This window comes from Patella vulgata, chromosome 8 (assembly GCF_932274485.2).
Source record: "Patella vulgata chromosome 8, xgPatVulg1.2, whole genome shotgun sequence".
Lineage (NCBI taxonomy): Eukaryota > Metazoa > Mollusca > Gastropoda > Patellidae > Patella > Patella vulgata.
Window position 1 is genome coordinate 19,547,399 of NC_065886.2, and position 13,095 is coordinate 19,560,493.

Below are 13,095 nucleotides of genomic sequence, written 5' to 3' on the forward strand. Positions count from 1 at the left end.
CTTATGTGTTATTTGTTTTAAAACTGTGTGCAGTTATGACTTGCTTTATTTTTCATTTTGAACATTTTCCTTCATTTAGTTAAAAAATTTGTATTTCATTATTATCACCATCTAAAATATGATTTATTTTTTCCCAGACCGGGCTCTGCTAATAAGAAGCCTGTTGTTGTTATGAAACCTGCTGCGGCTGTACCTATTACTGGTGTTTTACAAGCTATAGGGGCGACAGACGACAACAGTTCTAATCCTACACCTGATAATAAGTAAGATTATTAACTCATATTTAACAATTTTAAACCTTGAAAGATATCTATGTACATGTTGGCTGAATATCAGAATCTGTCCTCCACTTACATTATTTGTAGGGTTATCACATTTGGTGGGTAGATATTAAAATCATTCCAATATTTTTACCATAATATAATGTTTTGAAAAATGTTTTTACAGAGAAGCTACACGTCAACAACAAAAAGAAAATATTTTAAAAAGATTGAATGAAAAAGTGAGTGTACATACATGCATATTACAAACATTTTAAAAACCCTAACAATAAAAATTCTTATATATAATATAATATTGATATCTATTGAATAATACTATATTAGCTAAATCTGCAGAAGTTTTATTTAAATGATTAAATTTTCTTAAAAAATATTTATTATACTTTTGAATAATTATTGATTGAAGCGATGTGAACCATGAATCTTTAAACATTTTGTACAAAACACAAATTTAAGTTGATTTTTTTCATGATAATTTTTAAAGCAAAATCCTGGTCGCTCAAAATGGGTTAATCCTGATGGTACATTCATACCAGCATTTGGTGGTGGTGATGATGAAGAAGTTGCTAGTTCTGCAAGATCGCAGTGGGAGGAAGGTCAACAGGTTAAATTATCTGACCTCCCACTCGAGCAGACATCATCTCAAATGGAAGGTATGTTAACATGGTTTTTTTTTATATTTATTTGTTTCTTCCAATATTTTCTCCTTTTTGCACATCACATGTACAAGACATAATCTCTAAAATGTAAGATTCTATTCTCAGTCATTTTTATACAGAGTAAGATTGTTTTGTTTTTATCCTTTTACACCAATTAGCTGAAATATAGCTGTTGTTTTTCTTTAAATATAGCCACAAATGCTGGAGATCAGGTGATCAGAAGTCCAGATGGTAAAATTATTAGAGTGTCTGCTGCTGGAGGACGTCAGGAATGGGGAAGACCTGGTTCTACAATACTGAATGCTTTACAAGGTTTACCAATAGATGGTACTATGGCCAGTACTGTATCAGGTCAGTTGTTTTACAATTATCCAAATTCTGTACACATTTATTATTGGAACTAAGGGACATATAACTTCTTGATTGTTTGAAAATATTGGTACAGTAAGCCTCTTCAATTACCAGTTCAGTCAAGAAATGCAAAACTCTGAATTGACAGAATCGGAACAGAGTGACACATAATTCAGTCTTGTCACAGTTCTACCAGTGCCAACAACTGAAGAAGTGTGAGTTAAGTCATAACCTAATTAAACACAACAAACATGTTTCAACTGTGGCAGTTTGTTGAGGTATTTTCCAATCGGTCAACACATGCTCTTGTAGCCTGAAATTCTGTTTTTCACTCGATTGTCACTATTTGTTGGATTAAGAGAATTTAATTCCAGAACATTCAGTCGTGTATCATTAAACTAGTAATGAGTTTCAGGACTTCTGGCTGATAATGTGTATTGTGTGGTTGTATGTATAATTTTGTGTTTAGGTGGTAGTGATGACAGTCGGCCATCTGAACCAACCTCCCCACACCCACCAATTAATATAGTCAGTGGTATAGGAGCTACTATAACTGTAAATAAACCACTCATTAGAGAAGGAACTATAACAATTAAATCTGCTGAAGAATCTGCTAATAACAAAGGTCAGTTACCATTTCTGATTAAATTATATAAATGTACTTTATTCATTCAAATTTTGCTTAATTTATTTAGCACTAGTTTAGTATGATGAGTAAAAAGATGCAGGGCGGATTAAGTTTGTATGGGGGTCCCTGGCTGAAAATGTCACCCGTGTTGTTGCATCAACAGTGAAAAGGATGCATATTCTGGTCACACTATACAAATTCAATTTGTATGTCAGTATGGTAGATTTATTTGGCACAAACATAATATACAACATAATAAATGTCATATTTATCTATGGTACAAACATTTTTTTAGTATTAAGCTGGGGGCCCATTTCTGCCTGTTGTATCATAATGTCTGTCATTGAGTCAACTGGTGTGGTTTCGATTCCCCCGGTTGTATGTGACAAGTAGTAGGATCGCCTGTCCAACCTCGTGGGTTTTCTTTGAGTCCTCCGGTTTCCATCCCCTTGATAAGGACTCCTATGTACAAGCGTATTATTGAAATAAAATTGAACCATGTGTTAGTCACGAAATGACCTAGTTTGTGTCGAGTGGACGTTAATCCCCTTTTCTCTCCCTCTCTCTCCCCCCTTCTGGCTGTAGCCCAAACAGCACTCCCTTTAATACTTCCCTAAAACGATGGATTGATAATTCAAATTCTTTTGGCAATGTTGCACTGTTCACCAATTTTTTTTTGTCATTCCTTGCATTTGTAATTGACGTAAGTTCACTACCAGTATATGTATTTTTATATAATTTTGAATTTAATATGTTTTTTAACTGTTTTATTATAAATGTTGTGTATTGTAGTACTATGATCTCATGTGTTGTGATTCTTTATTATAACAGTAGTTTAGATAAGTTATCATTTGTTTTGGGAGAATCTCGATAACACATTTTCAGTCTGTAGCTCACCATTTTTTGTTGTGCTTGATGTTATTATCTTTAGCATCTTCATTAGCCCAGTCAGAGCAGAACAGTAGGACGTTAAACCCCATTTCATTTCATTTCATTTTTTTATCTGTGTGACGTGTGCTGCTTTCTTTCTGCTTTAGATTCACTTCCTGTGGCACCTTCCTTATCTGACCAAAACATCGAAGATATCAAAACAGCACTTTCTGTTATTGGTGAATTAGAGGAATTTTCACCCAATAAAGAAACAGATAACAAAACTGCAAAAACTGGTGAACCTAGTGATGAGATTAAATCAAACATTGTGCAATCAAATACAGAAATACACACAACCTGTAACGATAACCAATCAGAAACATCTTCTCAAATTGATGCAATTTCAATCAAACAATCAGAGATTACATCTGCTGATGGTGAATCTAATAACCAACCAAATACTTTTACACAAAGTGGTGCAAAGTTAGATGACCAATCAGAGAGTACATCTGCTGTTAATAAATCTGTACCGACATCTAATGATTTACAAGATTCTAGTGTTGAAAAGCAAGGTACCAGACAGTCTGTTGCAGAGCGATTGAGCAACAATTTTTCCAAAGACGGTTCTACAGAAACAATTGGAAAACCAGCAATTCCTAAAAAACCTCAGTTTGAATTTAAGAAACCCGTACTTCTACCCAAACCTGATTTATCTGCTGCTGAATTTGGTTAGAGTCTTTCATTTTATTTTTTTCCACTTCTATTTCGCACTTCTTCTGCAGAATTTGGTTAGAGGCTTTTCTTTTGTAATTTTATCCCCTTTTGTTACGCACTTCTTATATATGTTTTCTCAACTTCATTTCTGCTTTTTATGTGTGGTATAATATATTCATTTAAGTGATGAAATCTTTGAAGTCTGAAATTTTATGAGTCCTTTGGAATTGGGAAAAAGCCACTAACAAGAGCGTATTATGTTTTTCGACAAATTTAATGGATTGATTTTTTTTTTGTAGCTAAACCTGTGATAGCACCAGTTGTAATAAATAGTAAAGGAGAGGGGAATCTGTTCTCTAGGGTACAACTAGACGACGATGAAGACTTCGGGGACAATAAATCACCCCAAGCAGATGCCAAACCAGAAGTCATTCAAGAACAGAATGGGAAAATGGTTGCTAAGGGACTTACAACTGGAAATTTTGACATTGGAAATGTTAAGGTAATGTGCCCAGGATTTGATGGTCCGCATATGGCTTACAATGTCTGCATTGCAGTCTTGTGTTTATATTTTTAGTTTCTAGTTATAGTTATAATTATTATGTGTGGCATGGTCCTCTTGGCCTTCTATTACTGTAATGTGTTAATGGGTGTGTGTGCATGAAAATATGTTACAGGCGAGGAAAGCTTTATAGCGTTTCAGACAGAGCCAAAAAAAAACAAAAACAAAAAAAACAAAAACAATTGTAATATTATTGCTTGCATTTATTGAATGCTATAATTAGTGATGGGTGTTTGTAGTAGCCTAATGAGTTGTTCTGATGATCTTGGGTTGTTACCAGTGTTCAGTGTTGTTGATGAGTTGCCTCCAGTATTCAGTATTATAGCGTGCTTGATCTCTTGTGAGGTGAACTCCTTATATTTTAACAACCAAAAAGACAATCAGCAATCTAATAATTTTTCATGCAGTAAATACTTCTTGAATTATTTTATATTGAAATCCAGGTTTTTAACTTATAGAAATATTGAATGTATATTTATAGATGTTAAGAACATGTTCAGAACCTGACCTAAGTAAATTATTTGAAACTGGTGAAAAGAATCCTACACCACCATTGACCAGACATTTAAGTCTTGATCGGCTTAATACTGTACAAGAGGAGGTAGGTATTAATAATATTTGATGCTGTGTTCCAACTATTAAATAATCACACAGTTTCCAGCAGCTTGCCAATGCCATCCCAAAGTAAATGTATTTCTATTTTACTAAGGTTGTTTGTTTTTTTTGTCATACATTGCATTGTAAATAATAGAAAACTCTGCTTATATTTATCTGTTCTATCTAGCCCACATAAAAATTCAATTTTTAGTTTACCTACAAACTTAATTCCAAAACAGATATTATTAAATGGCACAGACGATAATAATATTTTATTACATTATTCCAACACATGGAATATGGTAACATAGCAATCTTGTTTTGTTTTTTTTTAAAAATTATTCCTAGCTATCTGTTCATACTTTGTTTATAGATCTTTTTTGCACTTTCTTTGTAACATATTAGCTAGGTAATATAGGCCTAGCTGGTCTGTTCCACAATCATTTTCTGTGAATAAAATACTATCTATAAAAAAAATAAGGTTTTATGTTCAACCTCATATGTTGTCTGTATAATGAAATCATCCACTATTTATGAGACTACCTGCAATTGAAATACTGGAAAGTAGAATTACAATGTGAGCTCATGTGTAAATCCAAAATATCCAAGCAATATTCTGTGTTTTGGATTGTTTCTTTTTTTATTATAGCCTATGTGGTTTATTTAATAGGTTCATGATGATTTAGAATCTGTTTTTATTATAGCCTATGTGGTTTATTTGATACGTTGATGATGATTTCGAATCTGTTTTTATTATAGCCTATGTGGTTTATTTGATACGTTGATGATGATTTGGAATCTGTTTTTATTATAGCCTATGTGGTTTATTTGATACGTTGATGATGATTTAGAATCTGTTTTTATGATTGCGTATGTGGTTTATTTCATAGGTTGATGATGATTTAGAATCTGTAAAACAGAGTTTATCAGAGGTAGATATATATTCCCCTAGATCCGATACATCACAACCAAAATCAGATAATGATAACAACACAGATGATCAGCAAGTGTAAGTTATATTGTTTGTGATAAATATTGTATTATTGACAATTTTGATCAGTTATGATTGCACATCTAGATTTTTGGATGGGTAATGAAATTCAAAAAGCCTAAAAAATCACAACTTTTGAGCCTGCATTAAAAAAATCATTTTGCAAAGTTAATGGTATATACTGGAAAAGCTAATAAAATCAAATTTATAGTCATAATTTCAATTTGCTATTTTTTACAGAGAAAATGATGATAATGGTGATGATGAAGATGGCGATGATGAAGATGATGATGATGATGATGATATAATCAATGTTAGAGCTACTATGCAGAGTTTGTTAATTGATGATGATGATGATGATGAAGGTATTAGATGTAACTTTATGAGTTAAGATGTATAAGATTCAGTATTAATCTTTTAAACTCCAGGATTTTACAAGTTTGAGTTTTATAAACCCACATCAATCAATTTGAGGAATTAAGCAGTTGATTTGAAATTTATAGACAGTGATCAATTTATAGACAAAGAAGCCTATTGATAACTTCAACAGCTATTTATGAGAATGTAGCAGTGTCTGAGAATCACGTAGAGTTATTTAGATCAAATTTTTAGTAAAAGATCTTGGTAATAGAATTTGGTGTAGCTTGTAAAATAAATTTCCATCTTGTCATCTTTATAGAAAATGAACATGGTGTAAAAGTAGATTTTAAACTGTCAGATACAAGTCAGAAAAAATGTAAAGCTGGTGATGACAGTGATGGCAGTGATATAAACATTGAAAATGATGAGAGTGAAAATAATGATGATGGTAATAATGAGATTGGAGAGAATGATGATGATGATGATGATAAAGATGAGAAAGAAGATGAGAAAAGTGATGAAGATGATAATAAAGGACATATTAAACACTCTCAATCTGATTCAGTTTTAAGTCGTCACTCTAGTCTCAAATCTGACACATTTTCTGATTTGTTTGCCGGTATGATTTTAAAAAATATTTTATGAGAATGAGAATAGATTAATATATACATGTACATGTTTGTAAACATACTGTAAATTTAAAAGAGGCATTATCAATCACCATCTTTATTAAACCCCATTTCATTTCTCAAATCTTGTATACAATCTAATTTTAATATCTATTTAACTATGTAGTCCATTCGAAACCTGATTTATATCTTGAAAATACTCTGACGCCTCTTTTGATATCTATCTTTTAACATCCCCTCACTGTATGAGCTATAGTCATGAGCTACATTTTATTTCTACAGACCATAGATCTTGTCCTTTATTGAATTTGGAAGGTCAAACCTCTTCTTTCAGTTTTATGTATGTAAAACATATTGAGTGGATAAAAAAATGTTTAGTCAGTCATTTTGTATAAATTTCCCAGCTAAATTGTTGATGTTTTAAGATTTTGAAGTACAAGTTGTATTTTCTATTCCTGTTAACAGGTGATAGTGATGGAGAAACAACATTTGGTGATGATGATAATGAGGATGATGAATATGATGTTTATGGAAGATTAGAAGAAGCACGAGCTGAATTAGAAGAAGTTTTAGGATTTGATCTCTTTATTAAAGTTTATAAAGCCATTCAGGTAAAATATAGTGATTGATTTGTCTATTTTGGAGTGAATTTTAACACTAGATTGCTCGGTAACCATTCCATAGAATATTAGGATATTTTAACTGAATGAGTAACAGCATCTTCTGCATGGTTCAAACAAATTTCTATGTGGAACATGCTAGTGTCTTCATCAATGCAGTTGCTGTAGAAGAGTATGATGTTAGTCCCCTATTTCATTTCACAATATTGTAGTTTGCAAGTGATTCAAAATAATGATGAGAGACTATTCTTTTGAGACAAAGATTTAATCATGCAGATCCTCCTGTCCCATCATTAATCAAAATTACAAATTAGATCAACCTACTTACCACCAAACTGTAATACTTTACCTTTGACCTATGTCGGTAATTTCTTTGAAATGTTGCAGGCTTTACAAGAAGATGAAGATGAAAATGTTGAAGAAGGAACTAAAATAGCTTTAGAAATTTTAGGAAAAGAAAATGAAAAACATTATCCAAAGATATTCCAACTGGTCATGTCTGATACAGCATTTACAGAAGGTAATGATCTACAGTTTTCTTCCAGATAACGATAATCAGGATAATTTGCCTTGTTACAATGGAAATTGAGTTACGGCACCTGACTGGTAAATATTTGTACAGTAACCATATAGCAAATATAGCAAAATTAACCAGTTTGATTGGTTGAGACTTTTGAACACAGTAACTGTGCTTCTAATTTAGATGGAATGTTCAACCTTGGTGTAGATCATAGGTTCCTACTCGGCCTTATATGCCGGTCGTCACCACTTATGTTAAAAATTGACCAAAATGTCTTGGGACCCATCGGTCAATTTACATCTTGTAAAGTGGCATATTTCTCAAAATCCCATATTCAAACATGGTGACGATCTGCCTTTGCCATGTAACTATAAAATACTACCGCATTTACAGAATATTGCACAATGTAGATGTTCATTAGGTGAGTTCGAGATAAGCAGATATAAGAAATTTCTTGACACAATGGATGAGTAACTACCATATATAATTGGAATATGGTAACTTAACTACAATTACTATATACAACTGGAATAATTAGAACATGGTAACTACCAGTAATGGAATTTTGCCATATGTAACTGGAATATGGTAAATACCATATACAACTGAAATGGTATATGGTAACCACCATATATAATTAGAATATGGTAAATACCATGTATAATTTAAACAGACAACTAGACAGTCACGTCTGCTTAATTAATGGGTTTTTTTTCAATTTCTACTTTCAGATAATGCATAAAGAGAAAACAGTTTATATATTGAAACAATAAATTCCAAGCTCCCTGTGTTATTAAAGCTAGCAATTAATATAAAAGTGCATAATTTTACAAATAAATTACTCCAAAACATATTTTACTGTCTTAAGTCATAAGGAATGGGTATTGAATTTCGGTGGATTAGAATGTCCCTGGTTCAAATCCTAGCCAAGAAAAACCTCTATGACTTTTCAAGCCAGATTCTCACCAGCCAGTGCCCAGTCACCTGTGTGTATATTGGCACATATTATTCTATGATTTTTCAACCCCATTCCATTCCATCAAACAAATTCAACTTTAATAAATTGAAAGAATGCTTGTTCTAAGATTTTACAAAAGGAATTTTAAATTTGTTTATGTATAAAATTAAAGACGACCAAATTCAATTTTCAAACATTTTGATTCAGACACTTATGCTTCCTGTTGGTGCAATTTTTGTTTGTGCACAGGTTAGGTAATGTCTGAATGTGTTTAATTATAATTTATATGAATACAGGTTATTTCTATTGAAATGTCAAAGTCAGCATTAAAAATATAGAGTCTGAATTTTATAGTGATATTGTATTAGTGTGGATCTAGGAAGAGAGGGGTTGATAAAAAGTGAAATTAATTACATTTTCAAATTTTCATTCGCAGTTGTTACATATTATATGGTGCAGGTTAAATGTGTGTAGATTTAATGAAATCACAAGCTGTATTTTTTATTTACTTATTGTATATTGTGCATAACGATACATTATATTGTGCTTCTTTGTTATTATTGTTGATTTTGCATTATTTATCAGATACATATATGTGATACAGACATTTATTTTGTACATTTTGTCATTCCACAATTAGGTATTTATCACTACTAAATCTTGGTTACTTTCAAAAATAATTACTAGTTAATCTTGATTACTTACTGTTTAGTAATGATTACTAGTAATTCTTGATGACTGGCTGTTTAGTAATAATTACTAGTAAATCTTGTTTTCTTGCTGTTTTAGTAATAATTACTAGTAAAGCTTGGTTACTTACTGATTAGTAATGATCACTAGTAAATCTTGGTTACTGACTATGTGGTAATAAAATGATTACTAGTAAATCTTTGTTTCTGACCATGTCTTAACTAAAAAATGATTAAAAAGAACTTTTGTGATTTTTTTAAACTTTGATTGTTAATTGTTTAAGTGTTCTTGTCTATGTAAACATATTATTTGCATTTTCTCTATCTATCACAGATGTATATTTGTTGTGTGTGTTTATAGGTATAAGGATTATAAGGGTTCTCAACAATAACTATCACTTAATATTAATAATACTATTATTAAACATATTCCTAATGTATGAAAGATATATTTTATTCACTGCAACAAGAGTCATATTACAATTGTTGAAAACGCAACCTTATTGAAATATGAGACTAAATGTAACCAATTCTTTGGTGTTAATTGCTGTCCCCATTCTTAAAACAAACTGGGGGGGGGGGGGGCGATTTCAGCAAATCATGGACTCCATTAATATATTATGGTCCATGAGAAAATGAATTGTAGCAAAAAGAAAGAAAAATTTTTCACTAATTTTTGTTTAGAACAAATTTGATTGAAAACTCCAGAGAATGAACTTGGTTGCTGACTATTGGGAAGTGATTACTATTAAATCTTAGTAACTATTTGGGAATGATTACTAGAAAATCTTTGTTACTGACCATTTGGTAATAAATCTTGGTAACTGACTATTTGGGAATAATTACTAGAAAAAATTTGCTACTGACTACTTAGTAGTGATTACTAGTAAATTTTGCCATTTTGTATTTTAGAACAGTAATTGATGAATGTATAAGTTTGATGGAAAGGTCACTTATTTAAAGATGATAATAATTTAGAACAAAATTGTGATACAAGAATAACCGTCCATAAATTATTTCAAATTGTCATATTTTTTATTTCTGTATTTTTCACATTTCACTGATTACATGTATAGGAGAATAAAGACTGCTTTACTAGTATAACTCAATACAGTTTCCTCTTTGTCCTGGAAAATAATGACCTCAACTACGATGGCTTTTTGAGAAAAGCGGCAAATTGGTGTCATTTTAGGTAGAGTATTCTGGTTTATTGGTAATTTTTGCTAATATTAAGCTGATCTAAGTCCCCTTTCTTTTAAAATGAGGTTTAAAAATCAAGTCAAGTAGCAAAGTAGTGGTGACGTATGTGTGATTTGTGTGAATTAAAATGCAAGTGTTCTTACTACCCACTTCTTTTGAATTAGATATTTAGGCAGTTGACTGGGATAATAGTGATCTAGTGGTGTAATGCCATAGTCTTCACATCTTTGTGAAAATACTTAGTTAATTACGGAGCGACTTTATGGATCAGGAATGGGAATACCACATATTGAAATAAATGCCATTGACAATTAAAGATACATTATGTAGGGCCTACTCTGTAGTCTTATACTGTCTCAGTCCGATCATAACCACTGTTATAGTGAACTGCTCAGTTAATAGTACCAGTAGTGTGTGGGTCGTGGGGCGACAGACTACATTATGTTCAAGGCACATCTCGAGATTTTGTCCCATTGACTCCCATTTTATGGTTCACAAGAATTTGCTCCCAGCAATGACCTCAAGCCAGGATATTGACTCAGTTTTTCAAAATTTTCTTAGGTTCCTCAGTGTTATAGCCTCTGCCTTCACATAAATTTAATAAAAAAATATCAATAACAATCATCAGATACATGACATGAACTTTATGTCGAATAATACTAGAGCTTTGTAGATCTGGAAAATATCTTTCTCTAGGGTTAGGGTTCGGTTTATAAATAACATGTCAAACGTACAAATTCAAGCTGTAACAACGGTGGATTATGGCTAAAACTATTCTGAAGGGTTAGGGTTAGAATTGTGGGTATAAACATGAACAGATATTTTCCAGATCCGTCAATATCCAGTAGCGTGCCTTTATATCAACTCTAATGAAGCTGCTTTCCGGCGAGATAACGATCGGCGAAAAACCATATGTAGGCGGTATCCAGACCATACGGACCAAAGACCACTCGGACCAAAAAAAAAGACTAGTCGGACCAACCCAAAAGACTACTTGAACCAAACCAAAAGACCACTCGAACCAATTAATTATATTGTAAGACCACTCGGACCAGTATTTTCCGTCTTGCTCCAGCCACAGTAGTCATTTGACTACAGAAAAGTTACTGGCCTATAACTTCGTTAAATTTCCAATGACACTGACCCAAACTGTACTTTACATAGCTTAACATATAATAAACCAATTGAAATAGAGGTGAAATAAAGGTGAAACCTCACTCGAAAATACAAATAAAAAAAAAACTGTTCGGTAAGATAAGATTAAGATTTCAGTGTTCCACTCTTCACTATTTGTAACATATTTATTTCCATGCAAACTGTAATGATTTGTGTTGAAAATTTTGCAATGGAGCCTAATTTTACTTGCTCAAAGAATTATAGGCAATACGATCTATGTTCCACCGGGACGCTCAGTGATGTAGCCAGTATTTAATTGACATTTATTGTGGGGTGGGTTTGTGGGTGGCGCCCATCTGCTAGACCCACTCTTGTTTTAATTCATAGTCCATTCAGTACAGGCCTGACAAGGACAGCTGTCTAGTCCTACGGATGATACAAAAAACCGAGGTCCCGTGTATACATTGGAATGCACGTAAAAGATCCCTTGGCAGTTGGAATTCGATATAAAAGTAGGCGATAGTGCCGCTGCCCGGGCAAAATTTCCCTCATAGCACACTGTATGGCGTATGCCCGTCTTCATTAAATATTTCATTGTTAGGTCTACAGATAGAAAGTCTATTATTGAGAGATGAATATGGAGTGGTGTTATAATGAAAAATATTATATAAATATGATGGACAAAGTTTATGGATAATTTTATAAACAAAAATATATTTGTTAATTAAAAGTCTTTGATAAATAGTTTGAAGATTTAAGGATGAAGATAAAAATTGATAATTAGATGAAAAGGAATGATCAGAGATAGGTCTATTGTAAATTAATTTAAAGGATAATTTTTGAAGTCTCTCAAGTTTAGATATAGATGTAATTGAACAAGAGTCCCAAATAGTGGAGCAATAATTAATATGGAATTGAATATGAGCAAAATAGAACAAATTAAACTTTAGTAGAAAGCAACAGTTTTAATTTGCATAATTGAAAGTTTTTCTGTCAAAGAAGCTTAGATAAATGATCAACATGAGGAGACCAAGTGAAATTTTCATCAAAAATGATGCCTAAAAGTTTAAATGTAGAGACATTTTCTAAAGGTGAATTATTTATGTGAATTTGAAATTTGTTGAAAGTAATTTACGCCTTGAAGAAGGTGTAATACTCATTGTTTTAGTTTTGGTTTCATTAATTACCATGTCATTTGTGGAACACCAATTTTGAATAATAGAAGTTTCATTTTGCTCTGTGGTAATTAATGAAGTAACATCAGAAGATGAGGAATAGACAGTAGTATCATCAGCAAATAAATCACTATTAACATGTAAATGTAAAGGTAGATCATTAATAAAAAAAAAT

General features: G+C 31.9%; 1 protein-coding gene across 4 annotated transcripts in view; it reads left to right on the forward strand.

Annotated features, from left to right (window-relative positions):
* The window catches only part of LOC126830790 (serine/threonine-protein kinase Nek1), a 29,914-nt gene extending 19,170 nt beyond the window's left edge, over positions 1-10,744 (forward strand). For 3 of the 4 annotated variants that reach the window (XM_050561190.2, XM_050561192.2, XM_050561191.2), the window contains 14 exons: positions 138-263; positions 448-502; positions 766-934; positions 1,133-1,291; positions 1,761-1,916; positions 2,957-3,517; positions 3,803-4,005; positions 4,547-4,666; positions 5,553-5,671; positions 5,894-6,018; positions 6,333-6,632; positions 7,108-7,253; positions 7,650-7,782; positions 8,514-10,744. In XM_050561190.2, the coding sequence (XP_050417147.1) occupies positions 138-263; positions 448-502; positions 766-934; positions 1,133-1,291; positions 1,761-1,916; positions 2,957-3,517; positions 3,803-4,005; positions 4,547-4,666; positions 5,553-5,671; positions 5,894-6,018; positions 6,333-6,632; positions 7,108-7,253; positions 7,650-7,782; positions 8,514-8,524 (2,383 nt within the window). In that variant the 3' untranslated portion in view covers positions 8,525-10,744. The remainder of the gene's footprint in view (positions 1-137; positions 264-447; positions 503-765; positions 935-1,132; positions 1,292-1,760; positions 1,917-2,956; positions 3,518-3,802; positions 4,006-4,546; positions 4,667-5,552; positions 5,672-5,893; positions 6,019-6,332; positions 6,633-7,107; positions 7,254-7,649; positions 7,783-8,513) is intronic. The other variant, XM_050561193.2, reaches the window with a different exon arrangement.
* The last annotated feature ends 2,351 nt before the right edge of the window (positions 10,745-13,095 follow it).